This window comes from Pithys albifrons, chromosome 3, assembly GCF_047495875.1.
Source record: "Pithys albifrons albifrons isolate INPA30051 chromosome 3, PitAlb_v1, whole genome shotgun sequence".
Lineage (NCBI taxonomy): Eukaryota > Metazoa > Chordata > Aves > Passeriformes > Thamnophilidae > Pithys > Pithys albifrons.
In genome coordinates this window covers 57,001,278-57,027,013 of record NC_092460.1, presented here as the reverse complement: position 1 = coordinate 57,027,013, position 25,736 = coordinate 57,001,278, and the positions used below count along the sequence as shown (strand labels likewise).

At 37.9% G+C, this 25,736-nt stretch overlaps 1 protein-coding gene across 1 annotated transcript; it reads right to left on the bottom strand.

The window, feature by feature from the left end:
- Nucleotides 1–6,070: 6,070 nt before the first annotated feature.
- EPYC (epiphycan) lies at nt 6,071–25,405 on the bottom strand. The gene is made up of 6 exons (XM_071549940.1): nt 25,238–25,405; nt 13,191–13,341; nt 10,410–10,568; nt 9,426–9,628; nt 7,700–7,795; nt 6,071–6,241 (listed from the first exon to the last, which is right to left on the bottom strand). Exons 1-6 carry the CDS (start codon nt 25,403–25,405, stop codon nt 6,071–6,073), a joined length of 948 nt encoding a protein of 315 aa, XP_071406041.1.
- Nucleotides 25,406–25,736: the final 331 nt, after the last annotated feature.

Genomic DNA, 25,736 nt, shown 5'->3' with positions numbered 1-25,736 from the left:
CAGGCCTCTCTTAGTGTATGTGCATCATTAGACAGTAGGCAGCAGGGTTAAAAGTGCATATATATATTTATTTAAGGAGCTGAAGGGCAAGAGATTCCCTGCATTTCATGTGATTTTACAAGTCAGATGCTTTCCTTGTGTCGTCACTCCAGTTTAGGTTCGACAGTAAATATTGTCTTGGCACTTGCAGTCTTGACAGGCAGGCTGAGTCCTCTCTTCCTCCGCTGTTCATGGATCTTCAATCTACTGGACTGTGAAAGGGAAAGGCACCATGAGGAAAATTCTCACCTGCAGTGCTACAGTTACCACTTTCTCCAAACACAGCCACTGCTGCTTTCTTTTTGTCTCTGTGCACCTACTTGTGCTGGTCCATGATGTACTGGCTGGTGTTGTGGGGTGCGCACATCCCCGGCGGGCGGTGTCCTGCCACGTTCATGGGGCGGAGGCGTGCTCTTGCCTCTTGCCAGGTTGCTGCTGGCACTTGCAAGGCTGGGACCCAGCAGCCCTTTGCGTTCCAGAACAGTGCTCTCTTTTGACAACTGTGGCTCTGCCCAGTGGCCCTGTCTTGGTGGATGGGCTCAGTGCATTGTGGTTGTTGTTTCCAATTCCTCCTCCAATCGTCACTTCTCCAGTCTGCCTTCCCAGGCTGCTTCTGCCACGGCCTGTGCACCGGACCCCTGCACTGGCCACCCTGTCTCTCACAGCCATTTGAGGAAGATGCACTGGGACTCTGCTCCATGAGGTCCTTCTCTCTCCCCTGTTGCCGTTGCTCATTGTCTCTGTTAAGGTGACTTCTGCCCCTGTGCTCCCATTTCTTGTGTTTTCTTCTGCGCCTGCTACCCCCGCTGCTGCGCCGAATCATGAGGAGCATGTGGTCTGCCTGCGCTTGCTGCCACGGGCTTTGCCTCTTGTCCCTGCCCTCCCCACGCTGTGCCCTCCTGTGCTGCCCAGGAGTGTCCGCAGCCAGCGGCGTGCGGGGGCCACTGTGCTGGGGGGGGGTTGCCCTTCGGCCGAGGCCTGGCCCTGCGGCGCTGGCAGCGTCCCTGCGTCCCTGGTGGATGCTTAGCTGGGAGGCTTGCGCGGGAGGCTGGTACCTTGCCCTCTCCATAGTGACACCCTGCCACCCCACAAAGGCGCTTCGTGTGGGGGCACAGGGACAGAGTACTCTGCCACCCGGCCCAGCGAAGCCCGCGGCGCGCGGCGGCGCCATGGCGGCAGTAACAGGGGCACGCCCACCGGCCAGCAGGGGGTGCCCTCCGCGCGGCCCTGCGCGCGCCAGGCCGCGCCTCGCGCCGTCAGCTCCGCGGGGGGCACGGCGGGAACGGGGATGCGGAGCGGGTGGCACAGGCTGGCACAGAGGGTCAGCAGCTTCAAAACGGCTTTGTGCCCTCCTGATTCAACATCTTGCATCCAGCCCTTTGTATCAACAGTTGAGATTAATTCCTGCATTTTTAGTGAGGAAGGTGGATAGATAGCAGGTCTATCTCAGGATTAATTTTCTGTACATGGTATGTTTACATAATACCAGGTGCTATTTGCAGCATCCCTCCTGTTGGCTTTTTGTGGTACAGAATAAAAACTACTAAATCAAAGAATCATAGAATCACAGAATGGTTTGGGTGGGAAGAGACCCTAAAAATCATGTAGTTGCACCCCTCCTGCAGGGACACCTTCCACTAGATCAGGCTGCTGAAAAGCCCCACCAAACCCGGCCTTGAACACTTCCAGGGATTGGAATAAATAAACAAAGTAAATATATTTGTTTTCTACAGTGAGAGAAAAAGCTTTGAAGAGAACAGCTAAATTGAAGATGTGTCCTCATTCTCACCACACAAAGACAAGGGTGAGACTTTGGCGGCTGTGCTTGTCTCTAGAAGTTTGCACAGCTTGTGTAGCTGGGAAGAAGTGGGTGTTTATTGTTTTAGACTCCCTCTCCATACACTGATACTGTCAGATCAGGAGTGTGGTTTCACAATAAGTGATGTATATTTAGACCAAAATCTCTGACTGTCTTCTGCTGAAAAAGATCATCAAGGACTCTGAATTTTCATATTTATTAGAGCATCTGCATGGTATCACGCCCTGAGACGTAAATTGTTTTGATGGCATTTATAGTCTACTTATTTAAATAAAAAATTAGAAGAATTTTTCAAGACTATGAGGTTTTTTTTATTTCCTAAGTTGATAAAAGAAACAAAACCCAACCCAACCCAAACCTAACAAACAAACAAAAATAACCCAGAACCAAACAAAATCACACACCCCCCCCCCCCCCCAACCAAAACAAAAAAATCCACGGAATGTTCCTTTGATTTTATCTTGAAAGAGTTTTCCATTCCTTCAGCCTTCATTAGAGATAAAAGGAAGAAAATGTGCAGAAGATTAGGTTTAACAAATAGAGATAAGTCACATCTACCCGTACTGTTAGGGCTTGGTATGGTATCAGGTGTCACTATTCATCAACACACGATGGCAGTAGTGGTCCATAAAATGATTAACTAATGCTGTACATTAGTACAGCAAAAGCTGTCCTAGCCTTTTCTTTCTAGACATAGCTACAGTTTTGAGTTACAAATATTGACAGTTTCAAATCTTAGCTCCACAGAGGAAAAAAAAAAGATAAAGAGGAAGGTTCACAGTCTTTTCTTAATCAAGGTCACCCTAGCTATTATCCTAGGCACGGTTTGTGATCCCCAAATCCATGTATGTAGTGGCAGTCTGATGCTTTCATTAACCATGATGACATTTTAGAAAGTTTTGTCTGTTTTACCATGTTACCCATAACAGAGTCTGTAGTCAATTTTAGAAAGTTTTGTCTGTCTTACCACCTTACCCATAGCAGAGTCTGTAGTCATTCTTTATCTCCTGGTCAGATTGTAGCACTTTGGGGACCTTCTCAAATCGAAGATTTCTTTATATCCCATTTAGCTAATACTGCTCCCTTATCTGTGAACAATTTTGAGTGTTTACTGGAGACACATACTGACTAAGCAGATGCAATTTCTTCAAAAATGCATTGCCACTTCATTTTCAATGCTACAAAAAAAATTCTTTTAGACATGCAAAAGTAACTTAATACTCACAATTATTAGTTTGATTTGATTTGATGTCATTACTTCTCTCCTTGTTGAAAACTGACAGCTTCAGCCTTTCTTCAGTATGTCCTCATGGATTTCCTTTTGGATATCTTTAATAGAAACTAGAAATGTAACATCAACTCTGCCTAACTTAAATTATTACATGGTTGAGATTCCCATGCGCCTCCCAAGCTGAGTCTGGCTGGTCCTGTGGCTGAAGGAATATTTTTGCGGTCAATGGATTATGCTGCTGAGATAACCCTGTATATTTCCAAGCTCCAGAACTAGCAGCTGAAATATCTACATTGCTGCAAAAGCCTAAGTTAGCAGGATTTATGGGGAAGATCTCAAGGGTAAGATAGCTCCACTGTTTCAGACACATTATGTTCTCCCATCACAGTTCTGTGCCCTTAGCCAAGAAATCATTTACAGGTTATTAATTTTTCTTGTGACAGTCCTAGCAGACATTCTCAAAAGATGTCAAGCATACAACTGCTGCACTGAACAGTCTACAAAATGTAAAAAGACTTTTTTTTTTCTTTTAAAATCAACACTGGCTTTACTTTTGTGATTCCCTAACAGGACTTTTCTAAGAGTATTGACTTCGCAGCAGAAAGCAACTAGCAGAACTTACTCCTGAAGAGACACGGTTCTGTTCACTTTGATGACTTTCTATATGTCCAGACAGGAATGGTAGAAAATAGTAGCAGATTGGCCCATACGTGACTCAGATTTCTAACCTTGCTATTATTAGTGCTAACCCATGTACTGTTTTCTGAAGCAGAAAGAGCATCAACTGTATTACCTCTTATAACAGTCTCATGCTATAAGAGAAAACACACACATGAAAAAGAAAAATATATACACAAAACCTGTAAACTCCCTGGCTATTTTTACACAACTGGTCTGCAGTAAGTTAATACAGTTGACCACTATATGAGGAAGGGAGCTCTGGTCTGTAGTTTTGGAGGTCTCTTTCAAGGCAGAGTTTAGAGAGTTTATATTCCATTCTGTATTTCTTGACTTCTGGAGCACTGTAGCTGACTTTTATCTACAATATACCCTTTTCCTCTATGTCCTTGGTCTGAGACTAGTTTGCAAAACAGTCTCCACATTGCAGGTATGCACCATAGAATATGCTTGGGGACGAGACATCTGGACACCCATGTTTCTTTGTATATTTTTGGTGCACCATGCTCATTGTGATTAACAAAGTTTGCCCTCTCCAACTCAAATGCATCTTCCCTGAAACAGTTGTGGTATGGGCAGCAAATCTGTCACTGTGGCATGGGGCTTGACCTCTGTACAAGAGCTCCAAGGCTGATTCAACCTACTACAGCAACTGTGGAAGGGGCTTTAGTGCGCTCCCTCACTTCTCCCTCTACCTTTGAATGTTCATCTTTCACAGAGCATGTATTTTACTGGGAACATGTCATGCCGGATGATGTGTAAATGGAAAGAAAAAGATAGAATCTCTTGAACATAAAACTAAAGGCATCAAACATCTAAGACCTTTGGAATTTTGCTGCTCTCCATCTGCCTTTTAGCAAGACAATAGAGAACAAGAATAATCTATCTCTACTCTGAACCCTGTTTACTACCTCTCTTGATTCATCGTACCACTCCATATTCTGTCCCTACTTCACCTCACCTCCTTCCTCCTAGCTCAATCAACCTTGATTTTAGTCTATCTGAGGTCCTTCTCTGTATGTTCATTTTAGAAAATGGTGATAAGGGGAAGGAGTGAGGTCTCTGTGAACAGTTTCCATTGCCTGACCCAACAGAAATTTGGGTTGATTATTTTTCCCCAGTCTTTCATTGAGCCTTTATTACTGAGGATATGCAGGTGTTTTTGCTGCTTGTCACCATAGAACAGAATAAGTGAGTATCTTTGTTGTATCTAGTGGATCTTTCCTAGTGGTTTTCTCCCTAGAAAACTGTACTAAATCTCCCACACAAAAGGAGAAGTGTTATTCAGACTATTCAAAGAGGGTATTTTCTAGTCTTTAACTGATTAGGGTCTTAAACAGTAAAGCAGAAAAGCTCATTGAATTGTTTCAAATAATTGGAAATTGGGGTCCAGGTGGTTGTGACTTTGGTCTCTGAATTCCAGTCATTAGTGTATTGAACTGCAAAATTTTATGACACTATGTTAATATGAACGGGGGGGGGGGTGGGGGGTGGAGGGTGGGGGCGGGGGTGGAGGGGGGGGGGGTGGGGGGTGGAGGGTGGGGGCGGGGGTGGAGGGTGGGGGCGGGGGTGGAGGGGGGAGTTCACCTTCTATGCGGAATAAAAATTGAATATTTCTTAAACTGTCTACTTGACATGAGATTTTTATTAGACAGCCAAGTTTATCAAAGACGAAGATTACAGCTTTGGGCCTTATCAACATTAGAAAGATAAATTATTGCTGCAAAAGTGTAAATATGAAGTTTATGTGGAAGTAATCTAAGTTTAAGTTCTATATTTCATTCTTAATTCAAGGAAAGATTCTGTTTTCTAAGAACACATGCATTTAAGAATATTGCTAGTATTTTTCCAAAAGGAAGGAACTTTTAAGGAACGAAGTAGAAAAACGGCTGTGTCTCTGAAAGAAAAATATTTAATTAAAATAAAAAACAATAAATATTCAATTGTGTGCACAAATTCTAGTTTTATTTCCTTATTTACAATGTAATAGTTAGACTTTAATATATAAAATTCTCTAGAATTCATTCATTAGATCTGAATAATTCAGGATAAAAATTGTCACATTGCTTTTGTAGTAAAATATTTTTTTCTTGATGTTGTAAAATAACTTGCAGCTGGGTAAATAATGGATTTGACTTTTAGCATTTAATAATATTTTTAAAGTAATAATTAATTTTATTATTAACAGAAATATCTCCGAAATGAATAAGATTTGAAAAAATAATTTTGGTTAGTGTAGCAGTGAGTTAATGGTTTGTCTTTAGTTTCTTATAGCATGTGACAGTATTGGCTACTGTCAAAGCTTAGATGAGGTTACCAACTGGTAAGCGGGGTAGGCACATATATGCATAAGGTGTTTTGCTCAGGTTGATGGGATTACCATCCAGTCTGATATCTTCAAGAGCCCCACGTACATAACTAAAATCTCTCATTTTGCAGAAAGTATCTTCATGCATCTCTTGAATGTTGTTGTTCTTAAAAAAAAAAAAAAAAAAAAAAAAGAAAGCAGCTATCAGAATAGGTACTCAAAACTCTTTGAAGAACCATTTATGGATGTATTTTTGCTGCCTAAATAGATAATTGTTTGAACTCAAGAGCCCAGGTTGTGGCAACAGGTCATCAACAGAAAAATCTTCCAAGCAGGGGCGAAATTTGTTGGCTTTGCAGGAGAGGCCTGATAGAAATATAGAGCATTTTGTTTTCCAGATCATATTGAAAAGCCTTGTTAAGACAAATTTGAACTAGCATGGGCCAGTCCAAAAATCATAGAAACCTACTATCATCTTAAAAGCTTGATGTGCCTGCAAAGCCACAAACCTGCAATTTGATCTGTGACAAATTTCTTTCCCACAGACACTCTCACATTAGTTTACTCTACATCTGTATATATGGTGTGAATATTTAATGCTTTAGGTTTTATTCCTTTGATTTAAATTCCTCTTATATGCTTTACATTCAAGGATCTTTTGAAGTGAACTATTTTCAACAGTGAATTGGTAGAGTACCAATGAGGAAATTTGGACTAAAAAGTTCATCTCCTAAAGTGAGGGCTGTTAGAAATTTATTTTTCCTTCTCCATTCCTTTATTAGTCAGAAATTGGTGTGGAATAAGTCCATCTAACTAACTTGGTTCTGTAGCACATATTGAATATTTAATTTACAGACACAAACAGGTGAAGAAAGAAGTCAGCTAACAAGCAGAGATTCTATAGATTTACTTACTGAAAGATAGGGGTTAAATTGTATGTGGTACATTCAGTTGCTTTTTAAAACAGGTTTTTCTGTATTATGTAATATATAATAATATCTGATAATCTAAACTGTGCACTGATAAAAGAGGAGATGAAGGGAATGAAGCAGGGCTGGAAAACATAATAAAGAAAAATTCAGAAAGAAAGTGTTAGATAAAAGGAAATACATAACAGAAGGATAGCAGAAAGATGATGGACAGATGATGACTATGTTCCAACATAGTCAAATGGAAAAATTTGGCTGAAAAATGTTAACTGGGATTTGCCTTTATTAAAACAATGAAATGCACTGAGTTTAGGTACAGTCAATAAAATTACTTCTCTGAGTGTCTGAAAGTATTCCTGTTGGAAGATTTGAATGAGCAGTTTGAGGGGTTTCTGTCATTGAAGTCTACTAGACTAATGTTGCTCTTGACAGCTGGGAACATGACTTTTAATTATACAGCTGGAATTTAATGTTTGAAAAATATTGCATTACAAATTCTAAAAATTAGCTGATCTAAATTATACTTATTTGAAAGACTGCATTCACTAGTTAATTTTAACTTTCCCATAGCTTGTTTAGTCAAGTAAGAACACTTTTGGATAAACAGAAGAAACACTACACGGCAATAGTTGCCCCTTCCAGTTTTACTTACTATTTGTGCCCAGTACATTAGAGCCACTACTTTTGTAGCCTACCTGAAGATGAAGAGCTTGGAGGCTTTCAGGGAGTGGCAAAGGAATGTGATCCAAGTTATTGTCAGTGATGTAAAGATGCTGCAGTTCATTCAGATCCTATATGGTAAAGGCAAAAGGCAGAGGGAAATGATGGCCATATTTGAAAATCTCTAGCAAGTTTGAAATCTATCACTGCAATGAGCACTGCTGGGTAGTAGCATATTTTGTTTCAGAATGATACTGGTGAAAAGGCAAACATTCCAAGACAGTAGTGAACTTTGATTTGCACAGGCTGATAATGTTGCTGTTAAAGATTGGATGTTTGGATTAAAATTAAGGGAAAATATATTTATGAAATATCTACAGACTTAATTATTAGAGATGTAATTTCAATTACGATGTTTTAATGAGAAAATACTGCCTCTTTTGGTCATTATGTAGAAAGGCTTCCTGTTCTGTCTGTTACCTTTCTTTTGTGACAAGCTTACTCAATTTTGCAGAAGTGTTTTGGTGTTCAAGCAAATAATAACTGCATAAGAAATGCCTGAGCTAAAAATACATTTCTCATTCCATTTCAAAAGGTAGAAAATTTTCTCCCTTGACTGAGTGGAAGAATGAGAGGGCTAAGGGAGCTGGTGGCTACCATAGCTGCTCACAATCATCTTTGAAAGATGATAGCGATCAGGAGAGGTGTCTCAGGAGTGGAGGTAAGCCAGTGTCACACTCATCTTCATAAAGGGCAAGGAAGATCCAGGGACATATTAAGCCCATCAGCCTCACCTCAAGCCCTGGAAAGGTGATGAAGCACCTCACTGCAGAGGGCATCTCTACCATGTGGATGACAAGAATGTGATCAGGAGCAGTCGGCATGGATTCCCTAAAGGCAAATCATGCTTATCCAACCTGACTGAATTTTAAAATGGAACTACCAGGATAGGTGAGGGGAGAGCATTGGATATCATATACCTTGACTTCAGTAAGGCTTTCAACACTGTCACAACATACTTACAGGCAAAGTCAGGAAGTATAGACTGGATGACAGAATAGTTAGGTGGATTAAGAATTGACTGAATGGCAGATCCCAAAGAGTCATAATCAGTGGTATAGGGTGTAGTGGGAGGCCTGTCACTAAGGCTGTCCCCCAGGGTTTAATACTGGATCCAGTATAGTTTAACTTATTCATCAATGACTTTGATGAAGGGGCTGATGCCTCCTTAGCAAGTTTACTGACAACACAAAGCTGGGAAGAGCGACCAATGCCCAAGAGAGTTTTGCAGCCCTTCTAAAGGACCTCAACAGGTTGGTAAGGTCAGCAGAGATGAACCATCTGAAATTCAACAAAGGCAAATTCAGTGTCCTGCACCTGTTGAAGAATAACTCCACACACCAGCACAGGCTGAGGAGCAACCTACCGGGAGGAAAAAGGACCTGGGGGGTCCTGGTGGACAACAAGCTGTCCATGAGCCAGCAGTGTGTCACTGTGGCCAAGAAGGCCAATGGTGTGCATTAGGAAGAGCATTGCCAGCAAGTCAGCCCTTTTTCAGCCCTAGTGAGGCTGCATCTGGAGTACTGCATCCAGTTCTAGGCTTCTCAGTACAAGAGAGACAAGGAGCTCCTGGAGCAGGTCCAGGGGAGGTTAACAAAAACAGTTAAGGGACTGCAGCATCTCTCTTGCCAGGACAGGTTGCTCTTCTGACCACATTCTGGAGAGAGGAAGAAAAGTTTTTCCCATCAAACCCAGACTTACTTTAAATGCCTCATTACGTATTCCTTTGCGACCAAGTCTGTTCTTACTAACATCAAGGAATGTTAAGGTAGATGGTAACTCAGGGAGTTGTCTTATCCTATTGTCACACAGCACCAGCTCTTGAAGCTGGGGCAATCTTTGGAAGGCATCCTTGTGAATCTCTGATATAAAGTTTGCAGTCAAATCAATCCTCTTTAAGTTGTCTGGCAGAGAAATAAGGTAAAACAAACATGTAAGAATGTGTTTAATGAAATTTCAAAAAAAAGAAAAAGGCAAATGAGTTATTTAAATTACAGGTGAATAGTCTTGAGTCATATTAATTCCTAGGCCACTATATGACAGTGTTCTCTGTATGTAATGCAATAATCCATATTTGAAGACTTATCCTAAGGAAAGTGACCTAAATCTCCTCATCCTGTTTAGAACTTCCTGTGTCATTCATTATATATCTTCTGGTGAAAAACTTCAGAGTTAACAGTTTAAAGATTTCTGTGTGTTCTGGGAATCTTTTAAATTACTATCTTTTGAAAAAATAATATTTAAAGGGAAATAAGCATATTCTGTACTACCTTGTTTCACGTGTTTTTTTATTTTAACATTTTCCTATATGTAAGAAATTTGATATACCAACTTTTTTAAAAAGTACACTCATGCAATCTTTCCAATTTAAAAAAAAAAACCTAAACCAAATTCAATTGAACATTTGGGTTTTTTTCCCTACCTTTATAAAGATGATTGCAAATAACAGCAAAAAGATCAATGATTGTTGCTATTTCTAATAATTACAAAAATTGACAGAGAATCTGTGTTTAAAGTATTGACCTTTATGCTCCAAAGATGCAAACTGCTTTTCCATATGTGCATTTGTATGTAAAATTCTACCATCATCAACCATTATAAAAAATTGTATCACTGTGTTTTAGATTAGTATGAGCCAGAAATAATAGACATTAAAGCTAATTGCAACAATACTTCTATCCATACTTAAGTTAGCAAAGTCATTTCTGCTGATCTTCCTGATTCTGTTGTAACGTGAATAGAAATGTGTTGTTTTCTTAGGCAATGGTGGAACAGCATCAAGCTCACGATCATCACAGTAGACTGTGGTCCCTAGGCATGTACACAAAAGGCAAGTGGGAAGACCTACCAAGGAATTTAAAAGAAAACAGTTTGTTAGAAAGGAAATATACAAAAATTACATTTAAATTACTATAATGAAATTCTCACCTAGACACATAACGATTAGATTTTGTCTATGGTAAAGTTCACTCCCATTCTGTTTTGATCACCACATCGTATAATTACAATGACAAAGGGATTAAATTCTTTAATTTATTTTTCTCACTATGACTATAAGGAAAATTAATTTGTTCTGATACTGTTTTTCTCAGACTGTAACAATAGTATATTTGGTGACAGCAACCAGCCAAAGGTCAATTTCCCCCTAAGCTCGCAAGTGTGTACTTCCACCTAGACAGAGGAATAAGAGCTGATGACTGAAACTTGTTATGATTCCTGTTTTGTTCTCTAAATAGTACTTCTGAATATTTTGTAGGAAACTAGTATTTTCCTACCAAGTTATGGAGAGGAACCTCAGTTTCCTTTGCATGTTGTTCAGTTACGTTTTCTGATTCAGAAGTTAAGAATCATGAAAAATCTCTATCAATCTGAGTTAAGGTAACTTGGAGACCCTGTTACCAAAACATTTTGTTACCACCAGAAGTTTGTCAAAACAAAAATTGATGCCATTTCATCTCAATCATAAATTTGCATGAATACTGTGAATTCAGATGTTTCTTTTGATGGTACATTTCAAATTTTGTGAGACATGTGACATGGACTTTTTCAATACATTTTTTTTTGATAATGGGTATAAATCAGCATATCTGTTTATCAACTTTTAATCCCACAGAAATACTTTTCTGTTTCATGTTTTCTCCTCTTTGTAGCAGATGGCTAGTTATTTGTTCTGGTTACTTACCGAACAGTAGCATAATTCATGAGCATGAAAATATTTTTCCTGCAGATTAGTTTTTTCTCCAGATAAGTTGTGGCTACATGACAGATGCACCTTCATAATCTGTATTTATTACAAATTGAGGTGTCATTTCAGGCAAGATTAAAGAGTGAGTAACCAGAATACTTTTTTTTATTTGAGAATCTCTATGCGGACATCCAGGAATAACATTTTATGGAGAGATAAGACTCTTGTCATGCTTTCCTTAACTTTCTCCACAGGACAGCTTAAATTGGCTACAGGGAGCAAGCCTGATACAGGGGAAAAAAATAAATTGTCACACCAGAAAATCTAGGCCTAAATCAGTATAGAGTTAAAAGGGTGGCTGACATTTTTTCATAATACTGCAACATAATACAGGAAGAGGGTTTCCCCTTCTGTCCTATTTTTTATCTTGGAGGAGTGGTATTGGTCACCTATGGCTGGTGTACACTGAAAAAGAATAGAAGTAGGGGAAGGATTCAAAAAGATATCAGAATGAAAATGAACTTGGCTTGATATTCCTGAACCTTGCAGTCCTCTATTCAGTACTGGTCCAATAACAGAAACAAATCTGACAGGAAAACATGTTGCTGAAAAAAAAGACACAAAGCAAAGCAATCTGATTTGACATGTTACAGCCTTGAGCCTCCCATCCATGTCTTTAGTTGATGCAGTAGTTGATTTGCATCCAGTGCTTGAAAATCTTGACAGAATTCATCATACATAATACTTACGTGATGTTTTGCAACATCCTACAGTTGTCAAAATTGAAAAAAAAGCATGTGGCCTTTTTTTATTTTTTTTTTCTGAAATCTCCTGAGAAACTCTCATTCCATTTTTATTTGTTTTGACTCAGTGTATTCTTTGCCTGGTTAAGGCTTACTTGTAATATGTATAAAATTATGACTATGACATTAATTTCACTGAACACACAATTTTGGAAGTATGACCTCTGGAGTTTTGGTTAGAGGTTTTTTGGTTTTTGCTGGTTGGTTGTTTTCTTTTGTAGTTTGTTTGTTTGGTGGATTTTTTAATCATTTAATTTTTCTTCTATGGCACTCAGCTATAGTGTTAGGTGTAGCAAAAAGTGGGATTTTCCTGTCATTGTATGTTGATCACCATACAACACAAAGATTGATCACAGCAATGGATAACAAAATGAGCTTCAACCACAAGAGTTTAGAGGCCCTTCTGGAAGATGCTAATTATTAGCAATGCAAAGTTTGTGTGGAAGAAGGGCATATTATGTTTTGCTATTAGATTTCCCCTGCAAGATGTATAAAGTTCTTATTTCACTCTAGACAGAAGAACTGAAAATCGTCTTCACTCAAAATTTCTAAATAACTCCCTTTCCTTAAGTTTCACAGTTTCTAGTTTTCATAGTCAAAAATTCTTCTACATTTTAATTATACTTTGTATGAATACAGTTGCAAAAAACGTGTAACAAATCATAATGAAATAAAGACAGTTGATAATTATATTGAAATCTAAGGAAAAAAAGCTTCAAGTACTGCTAGAATTTATCAACCAGAAAATTTATAAATTGTAAATCTTCATTGGCACAGTTGTTTTCATAGTGAAATAGTATGGAAATATTTTGACTAGGCACCTATATGACTTCAGAACATTCAAGATAGGCATGTTATAGCTTTCTTCAGTAACAGAAACACTGAAATTATGCACTTCCTCTTCAGTAAAAAAAGATAGACATCCATAAGCAAATAACAAAGCTGCACACACAAAACTCAATTCTCTTTCCCACTAACCCTCTTGAGTCTGGGCTCCCAAAACCCCAGATCCCTGTGCTGAAGACCCGTCAATTAATTTTGGTGTTGATGCTTCATCCTCAGTTTCTTCTGTCAATGGTGCAGAATATCTCTCTTGAATTATAGAAGGTAGTGCTGTCGCAATATCTGCCTAGGAAAAATTAAGATGAAATATTACTATTTACTTCCACTGGCAGCTGTTTCTCTTCCAGTTATTCATATTCTGCCACTAGAGATCACATATTTTCTGAAGTTTAGTGCTTGAGCTGCATTTTATCCAGCAACTTTAATGAATTCTGATGATGTATAAACAATTCATGAAAATCCAACATACTTACTTATTTTTATCTCAGCGTTTTGAATGTTTTTTTGTATGCACACATGCATGTAATTTATTAGTGAGAATATATACTAACAAAATTATTTTCCACATTTATTTAAAGGTAAACTAGATTTTTTATAAAAATTGATATATTGTGTGTGACAAATGAAAATTTGCTGTGAAACATCAAAAGTTGCAAGTCATTTACCATTAAATTTTAAATTGTACCAGCATAAATCTAAATATTATATAGCTGTACTGGCTCTGTTTTAAGAACATTACCATGCTTTAAAAATCTTATTATTGAAGAATTCTGAACTCTGACTTCACATACTACTTGCAAATATGTTGGCAGTGTTTTTGTCACTTTTTCTTTCTAGATCTGAATACCGAAAGACTCTGGTTAGATTCATTCATCAGTAGCTCTTTTCTGTGGTATGAAAAATTAATATATATAAAAATACTAGATAAAATCTGGATTTAAAAAGGACCTATAAAAGTTGAAAGAACCTTGGATGGAACTAGAAATCTTATTTTTCTGTCCTGCACTCAAAAAAATTAGTCAAATCAGTAAATCTGTCATGTTAACTTTAATTCTAAAGATACATTCTGTTGACTTTGCTACATGAAAACTTCAGGATATGAACTAAGATGTAGCTATTTTCTTATATCGTATCACCTCTCATAAAAAGAGTATTGCAGACTTGCCAGGCTTGTTGCAGAGGGGCCTGTTTGCAAAGAGGAAGAGTGGTTTTCTGTAAGCATCCCGACACTGAGAATCCACTCTAGTTGTGTGACATTTGCAAGTTACTTTACCACTGTATCTTCATTTCCCCATGTGTAATAATATTGTTTGACCATGGCAGGGCCTCTTTTGAAAATGCACTCTTTATTCTTTAAATCCAAGACAATGAATTAGTGTCCCTATATAGGGCTTTGCACATCTGAGGGGTTATTTAAAATTTAGGTAATATACCTACCCCTGTGAATGCTGCACCTCTGCACTGCAGTTAACACTCCTTACCTTTTCTAAGGCATGACCAAATACAGGAGTCTTGGCACAGTATCATTATCCCAAGTGCAGAGGCAACAAATAGTAAAATTCTGCTTCAATAAAGATTTTCCTCCACTGCAGCTTTCTAGCACAACACTACTACAAAACTATTGAATACTGAGTCTTTCACCTGACCAAGCATCTCCTTCTTTGAGATCATCCTGGAGCTATTGTCGTATCCATAGAGAACTAGTTGTTGAAATCAATCACAATACTGTTTGTAAATTCTAATTGTAAAAGGCAAGTAATAGTAATTGCATCCAGACTGGCCAAATGGTTAGGATTTTTTAAATTTTATTTTCTATGTGGACTACCCAAGTGAAAGGAACTAACACTTCTGAGATCTTTTCCCAAGCATGAGGAAAGATTTTGCTGAATTCTGATCCCTATTTGAATCTCTTTGTATGTGTATATATATTTTGGATGTGACCAAGAGGTCAAGGAGGTGATTCTGACCCTCTACTCTGCTCTCATCAGACCCCACCAAGAGTGTTGGTTCCTGCTCTGGGGTCCCCAGCTCAAGAAGGACATGGGCCTGTGGCAGCAAGTCCAGAGGGCCAAGAAGATGAAGGCAGGCTGAGAGAGTTGGGGTTGCTCAGCCTGCAGAAGAGAAGGCTTTAGGAAGACCTTACAGCAGTTTTCCAGTACCTCCAGGAGGTCTACAAGACAGATGGAGAGAGGCTTTTTACAAGGACATGTAGTGATAGGACAAGGAGGAATGGGTTGAAGCTGAAGATTTAAGATATTATGAAGAAATTCTTTACTGTGAGGATGGTGTGGCATTGGAAATGATTGTCAATAGAAGTTGTGGATGTCCCATCCCTGGAAGTATTCAAGGACCAGCTGGATGGGGCTTTGAGCTACCTAGTCTAGTGAAAGGTGTCCTTGCCCATGGGACCCTTGATGGTCTCTTCCAACCCAGACCATTCCTTGATTCTATGATCTATGAAAATTTTTTCAAACAAAACACCTCACACTTATAGACTCTCTGGATCTTGAAGTGTAGCTATATATTCATTACAAGCAGTATTCAATGTTATGATCATTGGCTGCCTGAGAAAATCTAAATAACTACCATCTAATTTTTTTCACAGAAATAATCTATAATGGCCAGAGGTTCAAATATTTTGCATCAGTGAGTTTCACTGAAGACAGAGAATATGGAAGCAATGAAAAACAGTAAGCACTCTGAATCTCATTGGCTCAGATTTTGACTACGTACAATTGAGGTTCTCTGTATATTCTTTAGTTGTATTCCAATAAGCCATAGGTACGATTACTAATTAGACTTTATGGATAAAAATATGCCCTGATACAGTTACCAGGGTCACAATTTTATAAAATGCAAGAAAATGAAGTGAGCAAGATGACCTTTAGATGAACTATGACTGAGTAACTTGAGTTGGTGTAAGTAAGAGTAAGGATGTATCTTGTAGTTTTATGCAAATACACAATGTTCCCATCTGCAGCGCTGACAGTAGACAGCTTAACCAGAAATGGACTTGGGGACAAATCAAAAGAAGATTTTGGGAACAAAGGAAATGGGACAGCTGTTCTCTGAATAGAGGAAGCCTAGAGGGAGAGATACATTCCAGACTTTTATTGACCCAGGTTAGTACTGCCCTAAAGTTCTTTCACATGGTGTAGTCTACTTCACCAGTTTTGTGGAAATCAGGTAATAGTCCCTCTCCTGAACTTTGGAATAAAATCTGGAGACTTTGAGACGTGTCAATGGCTTTACATGCAACTTTGTGACAGTTCTACTGAAAATAGTATTTTGGAGAAGGGTCTATTCAAAATAGAGTTTGCAAATAGGCTTCAGACTATAGATAATTTTCACTTGTTATGGTATTTGGGTCATCTACCATCTCCCTGAATATTTGAGGACATACTTTATGGAAATTACTATGTAAAGATTTTGATTTACTTTATGATTTCCAAGGTTCTTGGTTGAGCAATCACTGTAACTATTGGGTACCAAAGCAGAGATATTAACTTCTAGTACTTCTCTTTCTAGACTGTTATCTCTCTCTTACTACAAGATGTTACCTAGTTTTATAAATGCACAGTTGAAAGTCTCGCAGTAGTTTCCTCACCATTGCACTAAGTCTGGTAAGGAAACTGTTCCAAGTAGTTAGCATAATCTCTTCAGTCTCATTCACCAGTTGTGATTGTCATAAAAAAATGAAAATTATTACAGTTAACTTAATGATGTTGCCATTTTTATATTGGTAACAGAGTAGGAGTTCACTGATATGTGTATTGCATACCAGACGCAGAGCATGAGCAATATTTTCTTGCTTTACATAGCTTGGACTTGAACCAGTAACCTAAAGGTAAAAGTCTGTTTCCCATTATTGGTCATCTGATCCATGCAGCGTTCTATCTTTTACATATTTGATAAATCACGCAAGACTGTAACAAGACAAAGATGTTTCTTGGACTACACACTGTACAGAGTGATCCCTCATCTTCCAGATGTTTGTTTATTTTTGGCAACATGTACTTTAGTAAAATAAAAATTGAAACAGAAATTATTATATATCACTTAATGGCATTATTTTCCACAGGGGTTTTGGAAGGGGTTCAGTTGAGGGGGGTGGAGTTGTATTTCCTTTGCTTCTTCAAGTAATATTCCTTATGAAAAAATCACAAATGAGGAAGAACAGGGTAGAAAATAAAATAAAGCATGTTTCTCTTTGACAGTAATTTCAAGTCTTCAAATAATAATCAGCCTTCCAAGACAGATTTCACAGACGGCATAAGAAAAAAATGAAAAGGTACCACATTACCTGTATTTAGCCATCTAATTATGTGGTTAAGTTACCTTACTCTGTCTTTAGAATCAATCAAGAGTTTTAGAGAATACCAGTGCAGAGTATTAGCCACAGAGCATGCCAAAGAATAATAACTTTCCTAAGATTGAATGGAGTATTTATTTTTCCCCATCCTACATTTATTCAGCATTCATTATTCAAATGAAACTGCTTAGTGTGGATGGCCAATTTAAAGGCAGTTTCACACCAGGAAGTTCTGAAAGTCAAGAACACAGCAATGAAAACATATCAGTAAGTGATAAAATGCAACTGGTAAAAGCCAGTTACCAACTTGCCATACATAAGCTGGACATGAAATCTATACTACCATCCTTTCACAGTCATGTTTTGCCATGATACAAAAATTCAGAAAAGCAGCTCCAGCCACTGGCCACAGATATTCCTTTCACAATGGGGTCTTTAGGTATCTATTATTATTTACTGTAAAGGAGGAAAGACAAACGAAAGATTTAAAATGGCTCAGGAGTCTGAGGGGGGGGAGGGAGGAGAAGAAAAAGTAACATGAAAGAATACCTGTAGGCTAGGAGTCAGTAAGACTGGAACAGAACAAAAATGTAGATAAGAGTAACCTATGAGGATTGTGGACCCCCATAATCTATGTAGAGTAATAAAATACAGAAAATAAATAGACTTAAAGAGGCAAACGGCAAGACTGGAAACCATTAGAAGCCACATTTTTCTTCTGAGGTCGTGTAATTCCATTGGCACATGTTTTCTCTGGTTTATGTCTACATCTTTAGGATCAAAGTAGATGTAGTACATGTGATAAGTTTAAATCACAAGGGAATCTGAAGTGTTTTCTGTTTCAGTGATTCTTGTACTGAAAAAACCAAACATTAAAAAACACAGAAATTCTAAACTAAAAAGAGGCATTATAAATTTGAGGGGACAGTTGTTCCACACACTGACCCATCAAAAGAAACTCGTTTCCCCACAGCTGTTATAAAACTACTAAAGGCTTACAAGCAAATGTTTAATTGTGGTAGAGGTTATTCATAGAGTCACAGAATGGTTTGGGTTGAAGGGACCATAAAGATCATCAGTTCCAATGCCTCTGCCATGGGCAAGGAAGTTTGTTTTCCTTTCCAAATGTGGCTTATACTTGTTTCTGCCTGAGTTTTACATTTAAAGACTTCTTTTCTCCTATTGTTCTATCTTGAAAAGACATAGATCTGTTAGCCATTGCATGCCAATGCAATAATTACTTGTACTGCAAATCATGCAACTCAGATAAATTGTCATTTTTTTATTACAGAGCTACAAAAACAAGTTGTGTGGAGAAATTAGTGTAAGTAAGTCTTGGGGAAGGTGATAGTTGTTTGTGAAGTTTCCAGTTAAACTGATTTCACCTACTCACAGTCTGTCTCTCAGATTTTAAACACTTGCACATTTACACCCACATACTCCCACATCCCTAAATGTATATGCCCAAGTGTTCTAGCCAGAATCACCTGTGTTCCATACCAAAGACAAGGGACAGAAGCTACTGTGAGTCCTTTTAGTGCCTCGGGGATTCTTCTTGACAGACTGAAAACTAGCATTTGGACAGATTTTTACCTCCTTTAATTTTCACCAGCTGTTATGGGATAGTCTTTTTCCTCAGAATCTTGAATATTTCAGCATCCATTAATCTTATGGTAGGTCATTGCTCATTGCCTCCTTTTACTCATTGGGAATATGATTTCCTGATGGCTCATGTGGAAAGAAAGAATATATATTGTATTCTACAACCTATTTCCTGTCTGCTGGTGCTAGGATGAAGGGTCTTCTCTGAGGAGTCATCTGTGCTGCAATGTTGTCAGGGTACAGGAACTTTGATTTTCACATGCATTAGATAATCACTAACCATGAACAAAGATAGAAATTACTCAGAGCTGAACCATACCACTTCACCCTTTGAGCTGTGTACCAAACTATACTCTGGACTGTGTCTTGATTGGCTCTAAAGTTGTTCTTATCTTAAATGACCTTTAAATGGGGCAGAAATGTACATGTTATTTAACTTCAATGTTCAGAAAAACCTCCCAAAAATAGCCATGGGTACAATCTAGGAATTTGGAATAATTTTCTAAAATATCTACATCTTTTTTTCATAGCTCACATCAGTAAAAGAAGGTACAAAACTGGAGGTCTGGAGGGGGAAAAAGAAGAGACCAGAGAAATCAAAGTAGCAAGCATCTACTGTAAAAGGTCTGTGTAAGCTCACTGGAGTTTCAGCTGTCTCCTCTTTCACAGGTATTTCAAATATTGTAATTATTCTTAAGCAATGAGCTCCAGATGTACCAATTCAGGTCATTTTGGACCAGGATAACTGCTTACAGAATCTCATCCAGTGTGAGGTAAGAACAAAGTTACTGTGTTCATCTAAGGTGGTGGTAATTAGTGGCATGCTTAGTATCAATTTTAGTTGTTTAAGAATCTTAGCCAGTGCACTTAGTCTTGAAGAACATTTCAGATAACTAAGCGGGTTATATTAGAACCTAGGGATGAATATGCTGTTTCAAATGGTTCCTTTTTGTCTTTGTTTTTTTGTTTTGTTTTGTTTTGTTTTGTCTTGCCGTATTTGCTTTTACTATATCACAAAGTAGTTAAACCATCACTCAGGTATTTCATGATGACTTTTTAATCCGAAGAAATGTTCACCTTTTGTGAAGACATCTGTACAAAAGCAAATGGAATCAGTTATGAACAGTCAAGTGAATATTCAGAGCTGTAGTTACAGTCTGCCTGAAAAAGCAGAAAATTTCCTATTTGGGGATAAAGTTTCAAATTATCAATTTAAGTCTCTTATTAACCATGTAACTATCTGACTTCTTCATTACTCATACCAATTAAGAAGTATTTTAAAAATTTATATAGCATGCTCCGAAAAGTCATTGTACATCCACCTTGAAGGCTCTTATTTAATAAGATACCTCCCACAAAGATAGAAAGAGCAGTGTAAGCCTCTCTCAACTCTGTAGAATGGCAAGAGAGAGTTCTTGTACAAGTATGGCTCATTTTGTATGTGTTATGGCAACAGCAGATGTGGTTTGTGTGTGTGTGGGCACACCTATAAGTGTGTTTGTGTAACTCAAGTTCTGAGCCTTGCGTGGGCACCCTAATGTCCCATTATCAGTTTGATTCAGATTCAACAAGCTAATGCAGCATCAAATATTAGGCTTTCACAGTGCTTTCTGATTATTTGTGGGTCATACTTTAAGCTCACCTCTTTTGTGTACACACACTCAGACCAACATCTCTTGTTTTGCTGTTTATTCAGTGCTAGAATACCCACTGTTAATTAAGTGCTCCCTTGCTTCTGAGCCTCACTGATAGCCTATGTTAGCAAAGAAAAAAGTTTTTCAATGCTCCTATATTTTCAGTTATTTTTCTAACAGCTTTTCCTACCTAAAGGAAAATTCACTGATTATGCTTAACAGGCATTGTAGTAAAATTTCAGTGTGATTTTATTAGACATTAGTAGTGATTTACATAAGAATCTCTCTCTACAATTTGATTTTCTCACAGTTTCCAGGCAAGAGGGAAAAAAGTGAGAAACTTACTCAAGAATGCATTTGAGAGTCTGATTTGATCCTATCCATTTTGAACAAGGAAATCTGTCTTTGTATATGTTTGCAGGTTCATTGGGACAATGGAGACCCAGTCTAGCCTGAGGCCTCTAGACTCTATGATAAGTGAAATACTAATTGAAAATACTCATGAACTTAGTGTGAAGAAAAGGGAAGATATAGCAGCTAATGTTTATACTGTTGTTACTGTCAGTTTCAGAAGAGAAGTCCAACACAAACCTTATACACTTACAGTGGCATTCTTTAGCAGTATCTTTCTCCTTTAGCACCTTGGAATTCCTTGCTTGCTGATTAACTTTTCTTTTACATTGCCTTTTTTTAGCCACTGTCTGTGAAAGAATTTATACTGCTCTCTGTAATGTCTCTATACACATTTTATTTTTGGGTGATATATTACTAAAGGTTTATCCAGTAACAATTTCCCTTTGAATGCAAAGCTTTGGCTAGATCTTCCATGTCTTTACTAACTGTGGACCTTGGAGACAACAGATTTTATAGTCTCAATTTGACCCACCTAATACATGATGATGCAGAGCTTTGGTTAAGGATTCAATGCAATTCTTTAAGTAATTTACAGCTATAATTACTTTTTGCATTAAAAATATTTGCATTAAAAATACTTGATGTATACATTTTTTTAACTTTTCCAAACCTTAAAGTTACTCTAAAATCTATGAGAAAAATACACTTCAAGTAGAAAAATATTAACAGCCTTTATCTAGACAAAATGTTTTCAAAAAAATATTTGTAAGTCAATGAAGCATGTGTGTGTAAACACGTGCGTACACATGCTTCACAAGACAAAATACATCCAGAGTATAAGAAATAACAAAGAAGTCATGAACTTGGACTCAGTCACTTTTGATCAACTATATTAAGATGAAATTTTAGTACTAAGCCTGAGACAGGTCCCTAGGGTTCATTGAAAGTTATTGGAGGAAGGTTATGGGGTTATGGGGTCAGGCTGGGATGGAGTTAATTTTCCCCAAGACATCTCTCGTAGTGCTGTGCTTTGTGTTGGTAGGTACAAAGGTGTTGATAACACACCAGTGTTTTGGCTACTGCTGAGCAGTGCTGGCATAGCACCAAGGCTGTCTCTCCGACATTACCCCTTCACCAGTAGGCCAGGGATGATTAAGAACTCAGGAGTGGGCACAGCCAGGAGAGCTGACCCCAGCAGAGCAAAGGGATATTACATATGACATCTGCTCAGCAATAAAAGCTAAGAGAAAGGAGGCAGCAAGGGCAGGGGATTGGCTTTTATTATTATGTTTGTCTTCAGAATCAACCGCTAGGCATAGTCAAGCCCTGTGTCCCTGGAAGTATTTGGACATTACCTGTTGATGGGAAGTAGAGAATAAATCTTTCTTTTTCCCTTTGCTGCTGCAGGCAACATTTGCTTTTCTGCATTAAGCTGTGTATATGTCAACTCCCGAGATTTTAATCTTAATTTCTTCCCCTCTCTCTCTGAGAAGGGGGAGTAAGAAAGCATACTGATGTTGATGGGGCAGCCAGGCAAAGTCAACCCACCTAAACAGATATCCCAAGAGAATGATACATACTTGTCTTGGAGGATGGTCTTGAGATATAAAGCCTAATTTTAGCCACATAGAATGATTGGAAAAAATCCCCCCCTTTCCTCATTTTTGTGGTTATACATTGAATGAGCAGTTATAGTACCTAATGGTAATATTCTGGGAAGGACATACTACATAGGAGCTTAAGCTTAACTCGTTAAGAGGCAGAGGTACTTAATTCACATTGAAATTAACAGCGGCAGCACACCTAACACATCTGAAGTCCCAGGACTGGTCAGTCTCCTGGAGCTGCTTAAAATCAGTTGGACATTCAACCTCAGTACAGTTTGCATTTTGCCAAAGAGTCTAAAATGTGTTAAACAGAAACATTTCTATTTGCACTTAAATGAATTTAAAAATCTTAAATTTAAGACTGCAACAACAGAAAATGCTCTTTTAGATTTTTTTTCTCCACTATTTCAGAAGTCTAAAGACACGATTCAGTGCTCTCTAAAAGGAAATGCAGGGCTTAAAGAGTTACTGTACACAGGCTAGATCTATTGAAGGCCTGCTGTTTTTCTGTGTCTCTGTGGTATTGCTCATCATGTAAGCTATGCATAATAAAAACTAGCCTGTGACCTTACATAAATATTGAATCTTACACATAGAACCACTTGTGTAGTTCACATCTTTATGATAACAAGATTGTAGCAGGAAAGTCATAACCATGATCAAGAATTCAAATATATTCTGTTTAAAACCTTAGTGAAATCAATAATACTCAGTGACTAAAATATAATTTCCAAGAGTGAAATGCACTATCAAATAGTGCACTGATACTTCTATAAAAGCTACTTGATTTCTACAGAACTGACCGCTCATCTCTCCTGGGATATAGGGTATTAGGAATGTTTAGGTTTATCTTGGGTGGTATATGGTGTGAGGAATGCAAGCCAAAATAAAAAAGACTTTGGCTAAACATGTAGGAAAAGAAGTTTCTCACAGGGAGGTCCATCCATATGCAAAGTAAAATTCTGCTCAACTGCTATGACGGATGACCTTCACCTGATGAATTTTAAGAAGGCTGTTTGAAAAGCTCAGTAATGGGAGATAATCCTGCTCTGGAAAAGCAGACAATATGGTCTTTCTCGACTCTACCTATTCTATGTTTTCTTAAAAAAAATGCAACCTGTGATAGGACCTCATTTATCTTTTCTTGTTGGGTGCAATTTTGATCATCCTGAATTTCATTAAAGGTGGAAAAGAACACAGAAGCCTTGCCTTGTCTCTATTCTTTACTCAGAAACTTGGAAAAGGGCACCCCATGCTTTAGTGTCATAGGACCTCACAATGAAAGCACAGCACAGGAGAGTTCCATATACCATTACTTAGAAATCTACTGTTTGAATGAGAAAAACCTCAGTGGTGAGGCATATGGAAAACAGCCTCTTCCATTTCTGAGAAGGAAGTAGTTTCTGTAGGAATGAAAAACGTTTCATTTTTTTAAGCGAGAGACAGAAACTTTGACTTATTAGTCAATGGCTAATAGAGCACAGCAACTAAAATTGGTGGTGAGTATATGAAGGAAGAGACCTCAAGCGCGAGTAAGTAAAGAGCTTGGATTCTGGGTGGCACCAGGCAAGCAGGCCAAAGGTAAAGTATTTTCTTTACAGCAAAGTTCTTCCCGGTCCTTCTTAGATTGAAAATTTATTTCCTGCAAACTCTAAGGCTCTGATCATAGTGCAAGCTTTGAGATTATTTTTATCTCTTCAGTTCTCCAGTTTTGGGATATATTTTTTTCTTACATTGTCTCTGTTCTTTGATTTCAAATCTGCTATCCAATTTCAGTCTCCCATTGATGAAAGAGTATCTGTCCCTCCTGCTGTAATCATGAATCTTTCAAAGGAATGTATTTTCATGAATTATGTATTGTTATGTGAAAAGTACTAAAAATGTATAAAAATGAAAAGACCATATTATTATTTAAATATAATATTTTTCACTCAACTTCTATCATACTCAATCCTGAATCAGAGAGTGCATATATTGCCTTCAGGGAAGTTGTGTCCATGTCTAATCTGCAGTGAGAATAAAATTAATGTAGCATTTTAGTAATTGTAGAGAAATAAAGGCCTGTAGGAGGGGAAGGAAGCATTTAAGTCAATGAGTCCCTTGCTTGTAGAAGCAACACATCTTACTAACTCATTTCAACAGTTTTTCTTTAGAATTCTTCTTACTTTCCTGTTTTTAAATTCAAGTGCTTTCCCATTCTTTTTCCTTCCTTCTGCCCGCTTTCCTAACAGAAGACATCAGCATTTATAACCTGAAATTCTTATATTGAGCATATCTGCTACAGTAGTAAATAACCTAATGAAACAGCATTTTACAACCTCATTTAATGGGAAATTCTGGGTATTGTGCCTCAGCTACATCTGTGTGTCATCCAGATAGATAAATCATGATAATCTTGAACAGAATTTGTGGCAAAGCATAGAGACACGAGGAAAGAAAGCATCATGCCTTTCACCTATTCTCAAAGATTGCCACAAAAAAACCCAACAAAAGATCAAGATATATTTTGACTGTGTTTGTAGATTAGAGAGAAAAAAGCGAATGAACTGCAAAGGCAATAGAAACCACATAAGCAGATTTGTCTGATAACTGTTTTCATGTCCAGCAAAAACTGATTAGTTGCCTCTGCATTTGTGCACTGTGCAAAGGCAGAATAAATCAAGTTCTAATTACCTCTACTTGGTCAAACTGCTTGTTTTCATCATACATGAATGGGTCAGGCAGCTCTTCAAGTGGTATGTCATAAAACTCAGAATCATAAATTATGGTATCAGGGATAGGTGCAGCTCCAAGAGACTCACAGATAAAAAATCCCAGAAAAACATTTACAAAGGTCTGCATTCTGTTTTCTTTTCTGAAAGAGAAGAAAATGGACAGATTAGGTAATCTGGTATTTACAAGGAATCTATGAATACTTAATGTCATAAATACGGGATCTATATATATGTAACACAATATTTCTGAAGAATAACTCATGTTTATTCATGGTCAGTGTTTTAGTCTGGTGTGCTTCATGAAGAGTCCCTGGGTCTGAGAATTTCTGCAGACTGCTTTGGCCATACTAACATTCAGAGAATTTAGAAAAGACCTGTTGAATTTTATTGGTGTAAAAATAAATTGGCCTCAGTGAGCAAGTATCTGAACAGTGTTTTTTCTTCTGACTTTACCTATT

Excerpts from the sequence above, each read along its gene's own strand:
- EPYC (XM_071549940.1), bottom strand. The coding sequence starts at position 25,405 with ATGCAGACCTTTGTAAATGTTTTTCTGGGATTTTTTATCTGTGAGTCT. Across the intron at positions 9,629-10,409 it reads AAATGACTTTGCTAACTTAA|ACAACTTAAAGAGGATTGAT; the intron begins GTATGGATAGAA and ends TTTCTCTGCCAG. Across the intron at positions 7,796-9,425 it reads TACGTAATGAGGCATTTAAA|GATCTGAATGAACTGCAGCA; the intron begins GTAAGTCTGGGT and ends TTTACCATATAG.